The sequence below is a fragment of the Bos indicus genome, chromosome 1 (assembly GCF_029378745.1).
Source record: "Bos indicus isolate NIAB-ARS_2022 breed Sahiwal x Tharparkar chromosome 1, NIAB-ARS_B.indTharparkar_mat_pri_1.0, whole genome shotgun sequence".
In the NCBI taxonomy this organism is placed as follows: domain Eukaryota; kingdom Metazoa; phylum Chordata; class Mammalia; order Artiodactyla; family Bovidae; genus Bos; species Bos indicus.
In genome coordinates this window covers 43,540,933-43,554,156 of record NC_091760.1, presented here as the reverse complement: position 1 = coordinate 43,554,156, position 13,224 = coordinate 43,540,933, and the positions used below count along the sequence as shown (strand labels likewise).

At 36.3% G+C, this 13,224-nt stretch overlaps 1 protein-coding gene across 1 annotated transcript; it reads right to left on the bottom strand.

Moving 5' to 3' along the window:
- Window positions 1-9,161: 9,161 nt before the first annotated feature.
- On the bottom strand, window positions 9,162-10,130 carry LOC109562348 (olfactory receptor 5K1). The gene has a single exon (XM_019965461.2). It carries the CDS (start codon window positions 10,128-10,130, stop codon window positions 9,162-9,164), a length of 969 nt encoding a protein of 322 aa, XP_019821020.1.
- Window positions 10,131-13,224: the final 3,094 nt, after the last annotated feature.

Below are 13,224 nucleotides of genomic sequence, written 5' to 3'. Positions count from 1 at the left end.
TTCTATGTGATACGCTTATACTGCTTTTTATAGTTTCTTACAGACGCTTCTGCAGAGGAAGGTAACAGCTCTCTCACTATACCACAGCCCTCCTCAGAGAATCCTCTTTCATTCCCTTTACCCTCTCAGTGCAGTTAAATCACCACTTTGGTTAAATCAGTAGTCATTATTTTTATTATTTTGAATATATATTTGTTGCTGATATCTATGCCATGTAATACATTATGATATCACTTTTCTCTTATTAAAAAAAATTCTCCTTTAGTTAATAAGGCCTTTTTTCTTACTGTTTTGACACAAAATTATTTTCTAGAAGTTTAATTATTTAAAAATTTTTATTGAATAAATTTGACATGTAACTTTGTATAATAGTGTGTACTTCAATATTTATATATTGTGATGTGATTGCTATTGTTATTTATCACATTCCATAATTATAGTACAATGTTATTGTCTATATTCATTATATCGTGCATAGGTCTCTATGTGCATTAGATCCCTAACTGTTGCAAGTTTGTAGCCTTAAGCACTACCACTGTGCCCTCCCCATACTAATCCCCTGGTAACCATCATTTTACTCTTTTTACAGGATTGACTTTTTTGGATTCTATGTATAAGTGATAACATACAGTATTTCTCTTCTTTGTCTGACTTACCTCAGCGTAATGTATTCAAGTGAAGTTGCTCAGTCGTGTCCAACTATTTGCGACCCCATGGACTGTAGCCTACAAGGCTCCTCTGTCCACGGGATTTTCCAGGTAAGAGTACGGGAGTGGATTGCCATTTCCTTCTCCAGGGTATCTTCCCAACCCAGGGATCGAACCCAGGTCTCCCGCATTGCAGGCAGACGCTTTACCATCTGAGCTACCAAGGAAGCCCAATGTGTTCAAGGTCAATCCATATTGTTGCAAATGACAATCTTTTTTGTTAGGATCAAATAATCCATTGTGTGTATGTAACACATCTCTCTTTACTCATTCATCTATTGATGAGCACTGGTTGTTTCCATATGTTGGCTATTGTGAATAAAGCTGTAATAAACATTACATTGTAGTGTAGCTATTTCATTAAAACCCTGTTTTCATTCCCTTTGGATATATACGCAGAAGTGGAATTGCTGGATTAGTAAATCTATTTTTAGTTTTTTGAGGAACTTCCATGTGTTTTGCACAGTGGTTGGACCAGTTTGCATTTCCACCACCAGTGTGAAAGAGTTGCCTTTTCAATACCATCCATGCCAGCACCTGTTGTCTTTTGTGTTCTTGATGATAAGACTCCAACAGATGTGAGGCAATACCATCGCTGTGGTTTCAATTTGCATTTCCCTGATGATGAGTGATGTTGAGTGTCTTTTCGAAAGCTTCAGCACACAAGAGAAACAATTAGCAAAATGAAAAGACAACCTACACAATGAGAGAACATTTTTGCAAACTATCTAGTAAAGGGTTAGTATCTAAAATATATGAAAAACTCATAAAACAAAAAACAATCTGATTTTAAAACACCCTGAAGAACTAAATAGGTATTTTTTTCCAAAGATGATATCAAAATGGCCAATGCTGCTGCTGCTAAGTCGCTTCAGTCATGTCCGACTCTGTACAACCCCATAGACGGCAGCCCACCAGGCTGCCCCGTCACTGGGATTCTCCAGGCAAGAACACTGGAGTGGGTTGCCATTTCCTTCTCCAATGCATAAAAGTGAAAAGTGAAAGTGAAGTCGCTCAGGCATGTCTGACTCTTCACAACCCCATGGACTGCAGCCTACCAGGCTCCTCCGTCCATGGGATTTTCCGGGCAAGAGTACTGGAGTGGGGTGCCATTGTCTTCTCCGAAATGGCCAATAGGAACATTAAATATTTAAATTGAACACTTCTCTGTAGCTCTCTGTCACTTTAGTCTGGTTTTAATCCTTGTTTTCTTTTGTCTCATCATTTCACTTCACAATCATCCTGTGTATTCTTCTTGTATTTATTAATATGTAAATATTTCCCAGGTAGTATTTATTTTTTCCTATTATTTGATAAGATGATGACAATTCCTATTATATAAACTCCTTATCTTTTTACTTTAATCTTCAATCCTTTTTTTCTACTTTCTAAAATATTAGGTCAGCTTAATCTTTTAACTCAAATTGACTTTTAAAAATTTCTTCCATTGTAATTTAAAATTTTCAAGATCCTTTTGTAGTTCCTTTTCCTGTTTCATTGCATTAGCTAGCATTCCAGTACAATGTTGAAAAGCTACGGTGTTTTTGCTTGCTTTGCTTCTGATCTAGGTGGGAAAGTTTCAAGTTTCTCACCATAAGTTTGATGTTAACTATAATTTTATGTAGATATTATTTATTGAGTTGAGGACATCCTTCCCCATTTTTAGTTTACTGAGAATTTCTATCATGAGTGGATGTTGAATTTTATCAAATACTCTTTATGCATCTATTAAGGTGATTATGTAATTTTTCTTCTTTAACCAGCTGATGTAATAAACTACATTAATTGCTTTTTAAAATATTGAACCAGCCTTGCATACCTGAAATAAATTCCACTTGATCATGGTGTATAACTTTTAATATATTGTTAAATTCACTTTGCTAATATTTTGCTGAAAAATTTTCAACTATGTTTATGAGAAATATTAATCTATAGTTTTCTTGTATTGTCTTTGTCTGGTTTTGGTTTTAGAGTGATATTGGCTTCATAGAATGAGTTAGAAAATATTCTCACTGCCCACAATGTTTGGAAAGAAATTGTAGGAAATTGGTACAATTTCTTCCTTAAATGTTTTGTAGAAATTATTAATTGAACCTCTCTGGGCCTGGTGCTTTTTGTTATGGAAGGTTAATTAATTATTGATTCAACTTCTGTAATAGATATAAACTCATTCAGATTGTCTATTTCTTTTTGTATGAGTTTTGACAGATTGTATCTTTCAAGGAATTGGTCCATTTCATCTAGGTTATCAAATTTATGGGCATAGAATTATTCATAATATTCCTTTATTATCCTTCTAATGTCCAAGAGATATTTGGTTTTTAAGGATTTGAAGAGTTAACCACTAAGTAATTCTGTAAGAAATGTTTTAAAACATATTGTCTGGCCGTTATAGAGTCATAAAGAAGATTGTTACATATATTTTAAATTTCTTAAATTTCTTTAAATTTTTATTTACCTTTAAGTATAGTTATGTTACATAAATTTTAAAATTATCTTTATAATTCAATTTTCTGAAGTTTTGCAAATTGTTTATCTATTAACTACAAGATCCATAGAATATTAGTGAATTTTTGCTGAAACAGTACAATGTAAATGTTGTAGCAAAATATAACCTTTGTACTTGTGAGCTATAGGAGATTAAACTAAGTTAAGACTGTACCTAGTAAGTATTTACACATGAAATATTTTTGAATAAAGTAACTATGCTATGCTATATTGTATATTTATGTTGTTTTTGTATCACAGCATACTTCCTCTCCTACCTTATATACCCAGTGTATACTACAGATATCTTAAAATTTTTGTTTTGATCATGCCAGAAGGGATCCTAGTTCCCCAACCAGGGATCGAACCTGCAATCCAGTGGTGGAAGTGCAGTGTCTTAACCACTGGACCACCAGGGAAGTTCCTAAACATTTTTTTAAGTAATAAATGAGCCTAACCCCATTAACAGGTTTACCCTCTTGGGAAAAAAAATGAGATAGTCATGTCTTTATTTAGTTAAAACTGTATTTTAGTAAAAAATTAATGAAAACTTCAAATTAATAGAAATAATTTACAACATTAATTTTAAATTTCTGAAAGATGTATAGGACTCAGGAACATTTAAGGTTGCCATGAGGTCTTTTATTTTTTCTGGTGTAGGAACAATTGTCTAATAAAACACATTATTTCTCCCTTATACATAGTCCAAATATAGTCCCATTTTAACAGATTAAAAATATAACCTGAGATTTATGATATTAATCTGAAGATGTAAAGTTCTAACATTTAGTATGATTTATAGAGGTGAATGGACTATAGGCATAAGTTCTGCCTCCCTGATGCTTCATCACATCAGTTATGATCCAGTATTTGAAACCAGGTAGTGAATCGGCTCACTGATAAAACAGATCTGCATCAGCAAGCAATGCCAACTTCAGAGCAATTTTGCAGGGGCTAAAAATGGGTAGGAAGATTGAAACAACAAAGGAAATCTTGAAATGTCTCCATTTTCGATCTTGAAATCTTTGCTTACATGGGATGAGCTGAATTAGATTTTTATGGAAATTACAAGTATAAACTAAGTAGTTATAGTTTTGTATTCATAAGTTAGAGAATTAGAAATATTGTACTTGCATGCCTGCCACTTTCTGTAAATACACGCAACATATTGATTTTCCATGTGAAGTCAGTCTTGGTGGCTAGCTAGGCTGGGCCATAGCTACCACCTGACCTGGTAATTTAGATGTGACCTCAGAGCATCAGGAGAGAAGGTGGAAAGGGGGATTTCTTTTACTTGATAAGAGTCCTTCTTGGAAGAAGTTAGTCATTAAAGTTATGGCAATGTTCTGTTATTTAAAAAAATGGAAAACCTGGTATTTTGGTAGCTAGTTATCCCAGCACCTAAAGCAGTGCTTCTGCATAGATAGTGCTTCTCTGTAGATATATGTTGAATAAATAACTGGAAAGAAATTCTTTCATTATGTCACATGAAGTTCATGCAGTTCTACCTACCTTCTAGAACTTCAGGTTTTACAGCAGGAAAAGAAAAAAATAGTTTCAGATAAGCCTTAGCCACAGTTCAAGAAGCATACTTTTCTTCATGTTTCCATATAGTGTAGTAAGTGTCCTCATTGTTGAACCCCTTCCTCATCTCTCAGGAAGGTGGATAGAGAAATTTAGCCTAACTCACTGGCAACACACTCTTCAAATCCTAAATGAGGTTTTGCCTGGAACTTTATGTGATAGCATTATTGTGCATATTTATATGGGGGTAAATAAATGTCTGTGAAGATAACTACTCTTGAAAATTGACATTCCATCTTTCATTACACAAGTTGATAGGAAAGTCAACTTGGAAATTTAGTATTCACTTTTATATCACACCTTTATTTCCTAACTAACTCTATTCTAACTACAATGTGCTATTAAAAGTGATTCTACAAAATTCACTCGCCTCAAAAAAAAAAAAAAAAAATTCACTCGCCTCAACTTTGTCACAAATTGTTGTAAGCGATTTCATGGGTTGAAGATTCACATGCCCTTAAACCCTTTTAGCTTAACTGGAGTGTTCACATGCCAAATTATTAATGTACACTTGCTATTAAGGTTTAATTGAACTACCCTTTATATTTGTAACTGCTAATTTTGTTTTTATTCTTCCTTTTGTCTGACAATTTAAAAACTTTTTTTTCAGTTTTATTGTGATATAATTGCTGTTTTTCTTTTCCTTGGTGATAATCCCTCATGCTAAAACAATCCATGATCTTGGAAATGTATGTGTTATTTTTTTTTTTAAGATTTTTTTGATGTGGGCCATTTTTTAAGGTCTTTATTGAATTTGTTACAATACTGATTCTGTTTTCTGTTTTGTTTGTTTGTTTGTTTTTTGGCTGCAAGGCATATGGAATCTTAGTTCTACAACCAGGAATTGAACCCACACACCTTCCATTGAAAGGTGAAGTCCTAACCACTGGACCACCAGGGAAGTCTTGTGTTATTTCTTGAATTAATTCAAAATTTGGTTTTGGGGTTTTGTCATTTTGAATTAAGACATTCCTACCTTACATATTTCTGTGTAAGTTGATTGTATTATGATATATTTTAATATTTTACATGAAATTTTTACATTTTCTCTGTGTAATTTCACTTGAACAGTATGAAAAGGCAAAAAGATAGGACACTGAAAGATGAACTCCCCAGGTCAGTAGGTGCCCAACATGCTACTGGAGATCAGTGGAGAAATAACTCCAGAAAGAATGAAGGGATGGAGCCAAAGCAAAAACAACACTCAGTTGTGGATGTGACTGGTGATAGAAGCAAGGTCCAATGCTATAAAGAGCAATATTGCATAGGAACCAGGAATGTTAGGTCCATGAATCAAGGCAAATTGGAAGTGGTCAAACAGGAGATGGCAAGAGTGAATGTCAACATTCTAGGAATCAGCGAACTAAGATGGAATGGAATGGGTGAATTTAACTCAGATGACCATTATATCTACTACTGTGGGTAGGAATCCCTTAGAAGAAATGGAGTAGCCATCATAGTCAACAAAAGAATCCGAAATGTGGTATTTAGATGCAATCTCAAAAATGACAGAAGGATCTCTGTTCGTTTTCAAGGCAAACCATTCAATATCAAGGTAATCCAAGTCTATGCCTTGACCAGTAACACTGAAGAGGCTGAATGGTTCTATGAAGACCTACAAGACCTTTTAGAACTAACACCCAAAAAACGATATCCTTTTCATTATAGGGGACTGGAATGCAAAAGTAGGAAGTCAAAAAACACCTGGAGTAACAGGCAAATTTGGCCTTGGAGTATAGAATGAAGCAGGGCAAAGGCTAATAGAGATTTGCTAAGAGAAGGCACTGGTCATAGCAAACACCCTCTTCCAACAACACAAGAGAAGACTACACATGAACATCACCAGATGGCCAACATGAAATTAGATTGATTATATTCTTTGCAGCCAAAGATGGAGAAGCTCTATACAGTCAGCAAAAAGCAAGACCGGCAGCTGACTGTGGCTCAGATCCTGAACTCCTTATTGCCAAATTCAGACTTAAATTGAAGAAAGTAGGGAAAACCACTAGAACATTCAGGTATGACCTAAATCAAATCCCTTATAATTATACAGTGGAATTGAGAAATAGATTTAAGGGACTAGATCTGATAGAGTACGTGATGAACTATGGATGGAGGTTCATGACGTCGTACGGGAGACAGGAATCAAAACCATCCCCAAGAAAAAGAAATGCAAAAAGGCAAAATGGCTGTCTGAGGAGGCTTTACAAATAGCTATGAAAAGAAGAGAAGTGAAAAGCAAAAGAGAAAAGGAAAGATATAAGCATCTGAATGCAGAGTTCTAAAGAATAGCAAGGAGAGATAAGAAAGCCTTCTTTGGTGATCAGTGCAAAGAAATAGAGGAAAACAATAGAATGGGAAAGACTAGAGATCATGGCACCCCACTCCAGTACTCTTGCCTGGCAAATCCCATGAACAGAGGAGCCTGGTAGGCTGCAGTCCATGGGGTCACTAAGAGTCGGGCATGACTGAGTGACTTCACTTTCACTTTTCACTTTCATGCATTGGAGAATGAAATGGCAACCCACTCCAGTATTCTTGCCTGGAGAATCCCAGGGACAGAGGAGCCTGGTGGGCTGCCATCTATGGGGTCGCACAGAGTCGGACACAACTAAAGCGACTTAGCAGCAGCAGCAACAGCAGCAGCAGCAGAGATCTCTTCAAGAAAATTAGAGATACTAAGGGAACATTTCATGCAAAGATGGGCTCAATAAAGGACAGAAATAGTAGGGACATGACAGAAGCAGAAGATATTAAGAAGTGGCAAGAATACACAGAAGAACTGTACAAAAAAGATTTTCATGACCCAGATAATCACGATAGTGTGATCACTCACCTAGAGCCAGACATCCTGGAATGTGAAGTCAAGTGGCCTTAGGAAGCATCACTACGAACAAAGCTAGTGGAGGTGATGGAATTCCAGTTGAGCTATTTCAAATCCTAAAAGATGATGCTGTGAAAGTGCTACACTCAATATGCCAGCAAATTTGGAAAACTCAGCAGTGGCCACAGGACTGGAAAAGGTCAGTTTTCATTCCAATCCCAAAGAAAGGCAATGCCAAAGAATGCTCAAACTACTGCACAATTGCACTCATCTCACATGCTAGTAAAGTAATGCTCAAAATTCTCCAAGCCAGGCTTCAGCAATACATGAACCGTGAACTTCCAGATGTTCAAGCTTGTTTTAGAAAAGGCAGCGGAACCAGAGATCAAATTGCCAACATCACTGGATCATTGAAAAAGCAAGAGAGTTCCAGAATAAAACATCTATTTCTGCTTTATTGACTATGCCAAAGCCTTTGACTGTGTGGATCACATTAACTGTGGAAAATTCTTAAATAGATAGGAATACCAGACTCCCTGACCTGCCTTTTGAGAAACCTGTATGCAGGTCAGGAAGCAACAGTTAGAACTGGACATGGAACAACAGACTGGTTCCAAATTGGAAAAGGAGTACGTCAAGGCTGTGTATTGTCACCCTGCTTATATAACTTATATGCAGAGTACATCATGAGAAACGCTGGCCTGGAGGAAGCACAAGCTGGAATCAAGATTGCCAGGAGAAATATCAATCACCTCAGATATGCAGATGAAACCACCCTTATGGCAGAAAGTGAAGAAGAACTAAAGAGCCTCTTGATGAAGGTGAAAGAGGAGAGCGAAAAAGTTGGCTTAAAGCTCAACATTCAGAAAACGAAGATCATGGCATCTGGTCCCATCACTTCACTGCAAATAGATGGGGAAACAGTGGAAACAGTGGTTGATTTTATTTTTTAGGGCTCCAAAATCACTGCAGATGGTGATTGCAGCCATGAAATTAAAAGACGCTTACTCCTTGGAAGGAAAGTTATGACCAACCTAGACAGCATATTCAAAAGCAGAGACATTACTTTGTCAGCAATGTTCCATCTAATCAAGGCTATGGTTTTTCCAGTGGTCATGTATGGATGTGAGAGTTGGACTGTAAAGAAACTGAGCACTGAAGAATTGATGCTTTTGAACTGTGGTGTTGGAGAAGACTCTTGAGAGTGCCTTGGACTGCAAGGAGATCCAATCAGTCCATCCTAAAGGAGATCAGTCCTGGGTGTTCATTGGAAGGACTGATGTTGAAGCTTAAACTTCAATACTTTGTCCACCTGATGTGAAGAGCTGACTCATTGGAAAATACTCTGATGCTGGGAAAGACTTAGGGCAGCAGGAGAAGGGGATGACAGATGGTTGGAGGGTATCACCAACTCAATGCACATGAGTTTGGGTGAACTCCAGGAGTTGGTGATGCCTGGCATGCTATGGTTCATGGGGTCAAAAAGAGTCAGACACAACCAAGCAACTGAACTGAACTGAACTAAATTTTACTTGGAATTTTTTTCTGCATTTAAACAATTAATGTATAGTAGACATCATTTGTTTTAAACTTTTTTGAGATTTTTCTTTCTTCAGAATTTTTCTCAAGATAGTTATTACTTCCTTATTTCTTAGGCTATAAATAAAAGGATTAAGTAAAGGAACAACTTCCGTAAACAAAATAGCAGCTGGTATATCTTTATCCCCTTCTTCAAGCAAATTTGGTCTAATGTACATGAAAAAAAGAGATCCATAGAATAATGAAACTGACAAAAAGTGGGATGCACAGGTAGAAAAAGCTTTGACCCTCCCATTTTTGGATTTCATTTTGAAAATACTTAACAGAATGTAGATATAAGATATTAAGACACTACCTATTGTGAAGACTTGAACTGAACCTGAAAAGATAAATAGTACCAGTTCATTGACATAAGGGTCAACACAGGAGAGCCTGTATAAAGGAAGAATATCACAGTAAAAGTGGTTGATGTGATTTGATCCACAGAAATTTAACCTAAATAGAAGACCTACATGAATCATGGAATGCAGGTTTCCAGCTATGTAGGCCCCTGTGGTCATCTGAATGCAGAGTTTCTTTGACATCATGGTGTGGTACTGCAGTGGTTTGCAGATGGCCACATAGCGATCATAAGCCATTGCTGCCAGGAGAAAGCAATCTGCAGTCTCAACAGTGCAAAGAAAATAAAATTGTGCCATGCATTCATAGAAGGAAATCATTCTGTTTTTAGAAAAGAAGTTCCTTAACATCTTAGGAGTCACAGCACAGGCACAGCAAGAATCCACAAGAGCCAGGTTTCCCAGAAAGATATACATCGGTGTGTGAAGACGATGCTCTTTCGAAATCAGTATCACCAGGCCAAGGTTGCCCACTATGGTGATCAGAAAGACGGTAAGAAACACAACAAACAGAAGAGTCTTCAGTTCTGGGTGATCTGTAAATCCTGTGAGGATAAACTCACTTTTTATGGTATGATTTTCTTTAGCCATTCCTGACTCCTCTGTTGAGGGGGAAAAAAAAAAAAAGTTGTGGAGAAATGAGGTAGTAATCTATAGTATGCTCAATTCAACTCTTGAGCTCTCAGGTCCAAAAGGGCAAGGAGCTTCTTCCACAATACTTTGACAAGTTATGTGCTTTTGGATGCATACGCTTATCTGGGGGAGTATCAATCTCCCGGAGCTGTTACCTTTTAAGCTAGTTATTTAACATTTTCCCAGCATATTTTCAAGAAAAATGTCAAGTTAGATGGACAGAGATGGCTTTTGAGGTTTTGAGAGGAAGATTCAGTGCAAAAGTTTTCTCTGTGTGGTTTAGGTAAAGGTGAGTAATTTAGGTGTCACCAATAGGTATCAAATGGGCTTCCCTGGTGGCTCAGCTGGTAAAGAATCAGTCCTCAATGTGGAAGACCTGGGTTCCATCCTTGGGTCGGGAAGATCCCCTGGACAAGGGAATGGCTACCCACTCCAGTATTATTGTCTGGAGAACTTCATAGACAGAGGATCCTGGCAGGCTACATGCAATCCATGGGGTCCCAAAGAGTTGGACATGACTGAGTGACTAACACTTTTACACCACTTTCAGTTACTGTCAGTGTTCTCAAACTATTTCAGTGACTGTATCTGCATAGATTAACATTGTTGTTTGAAAGACTATTTTTGTACTCTCATGTTCATAGAATTTTATTCAGGATAGCCACAGGTGCAAACAACCCAACTGTCCACTGCTGGATGAATGGATAACAAAATGTCGTATAGACAAAAAGTGGAATATTATTCAGCCTTAAAAAGGAATGAAATTCTGATACATGTTAAAACATGAATGAAATTTGATAACATTTCACCAAGTGAAATAAGCTAGGCACAAACAGACAAATATTGTGTGATGCTACTTACAGGAATTAAAGGTTGTCTGGGTAGGGAAGCCATGGGGAATTATTGTTTAATGGGTACAGAGTTTCAGTTTGGGCAGATGAAATGTTCTGGAGTTGGATGGTGATGATAGATGCACAACAATATAAATTTAGTGCCACTGAACTATAGATACTTAAATATAGTTAAAATGATAAGTTTTATGTTATATATTTTTTTCTATTATAAAATGTTTTTTAAAACTATTTTCCTGGTCTTTGTGGTATTTAAAATATCATTTAGGCATACAGTATAAAGTTGCTCCTGTGTCCATGTGCATATTAAAATGTAAAGAAATTTAAATGCTATCAAAAAAACTGAAGCATTCCTAAGGGTTAGAAATTGATAAATTCAATTATATAGCTATCTGTGAAAAACATCACGAATAACATCAATGTCAGACACAAACTAGGACATTGTTTCAATAAATAGGATACCATTTCTATTGTTTTATTTCATAAAGAGCTTCTATCAGTCAATAGGAATGTGAAGTGAGTGAAAGTTGCTCAGACGTGTCCGACTCTTTGTGATTCCATGGACTCTACAGTCCATGGATTTCTCCAGGCTAGAATACTGGAGTGGGTAGCCTTTCCCTTCTCCAGGGGATCTTCCCAACCCGGGGATTGAACCCAGGTATCCTGCACTGCAGGCAGATTCTTTACAAGTTGAGCCACAAGGGAAGCCCAATTAATAGGAATAATCACTAGAAAATAGATAAAAGACAGAAACATAAAAATATCAAAAGAAATAAAATTTTTAACAAACTGAAAATGTTTGACTAATCAGAAAAACATAATTTGAAATAATTACAAGGGGATAATTATTTTGCCTATCAAAATAACCATATTGAAAAAAGGATACTATATATAGTGTTGTTTAAAGTACAGTAAAATGGGAACCTAAAGAACTGATGCTTTTGAACTGTAGTGTTGGAGAAGACTCTTGAGAGTCCCTTGGACTGCAAGGAGATCCAACCTGTCCATTCTAAAGGAGATCAGCCCTGGGATTTCTTTGAAAGGAATGATGCTAAAGCTGAAACTCCAGTACTTTGGCCATCTCATGCAAAGAGTTGACTCATTGGAAAAGACTCTGATGCTGGGAGGGATTGGGGGCAGGAGGAGAAGGGGACGACAGAGGATGAGATGGCTGGATGGCATCACTGACTCGATGGACATGAGTCTCAGTGGACTCTGGGAGTTGGTGATGGACAGGGAGGCCTGGCATGCTGCGATTCATTGGGTCACAAAGAGTCGGACACGACTGAGAGACTGATCTGATCTGATCTGATGGATACCAAATTAAACAACTGTATTTCTGGCAAAAGTATAAACTGGTGCAATTATTGGAAAATAATTTGTTTATAGGTGAAAGAAACTAATGTTCAGATCTGTGACCAGTAATCATGAATCTAGAAGAAAGAAATATTTAGAACCTCACACAGAGATTTATATATAATTATGCCCACCAGAGCGTTATTTATAATAGTGAAGAATTCTAATTGTAAACATTTGGTCAGTATAATTAAGTTAATGTGAATCATCCATACAGTGGTATATTGTGCAATACTTTAAAACAATGTTTATTTAGAATATTTAAAGTAATGATAAAACAGACATAATAAAACATTATGTGAAAAACAGAATACAAAGTTTTGTGCATGTAATAATTCTAGTTTTCCAAATAAATACTCACAGATGAATGAAAAGGGCAGGCAGAAACACATAAAATTTTTCACACTAGCTTTCCCTGTGCAGTGGAAATTATAGATCTTTTTTGTCTGTTTTTTCCTTCTATTTCAAATTCTCTACAATAAATATTACTTTTAAAATGACATGCTCTTAAATCTATGTTTTAAAACTTGATAGCCCCATAATAGTTATTGGGAATCCAACTAATGTTTTCTGCACTTTATAATTCTGTAGTGGCTAAATCACAATGAATGTGTTGAGGAAGTGTCTGCTCCATTCCAATGATAATAAAATTCATGGTTTAAATAAGAATTTGCCAACAGTCTTACACACATTTCAGATCATTTAGGAATATGTTCATGTCTTGTGGTAATGCATTCCTGAAACCACTTACCTTTATTAAAGCACTAACGCTTCAGTGTCAAGTTCTGCTAACATCAAATGTTTTCACAATATTCTGAGATTCTATAATCCTCATATTTATTAAA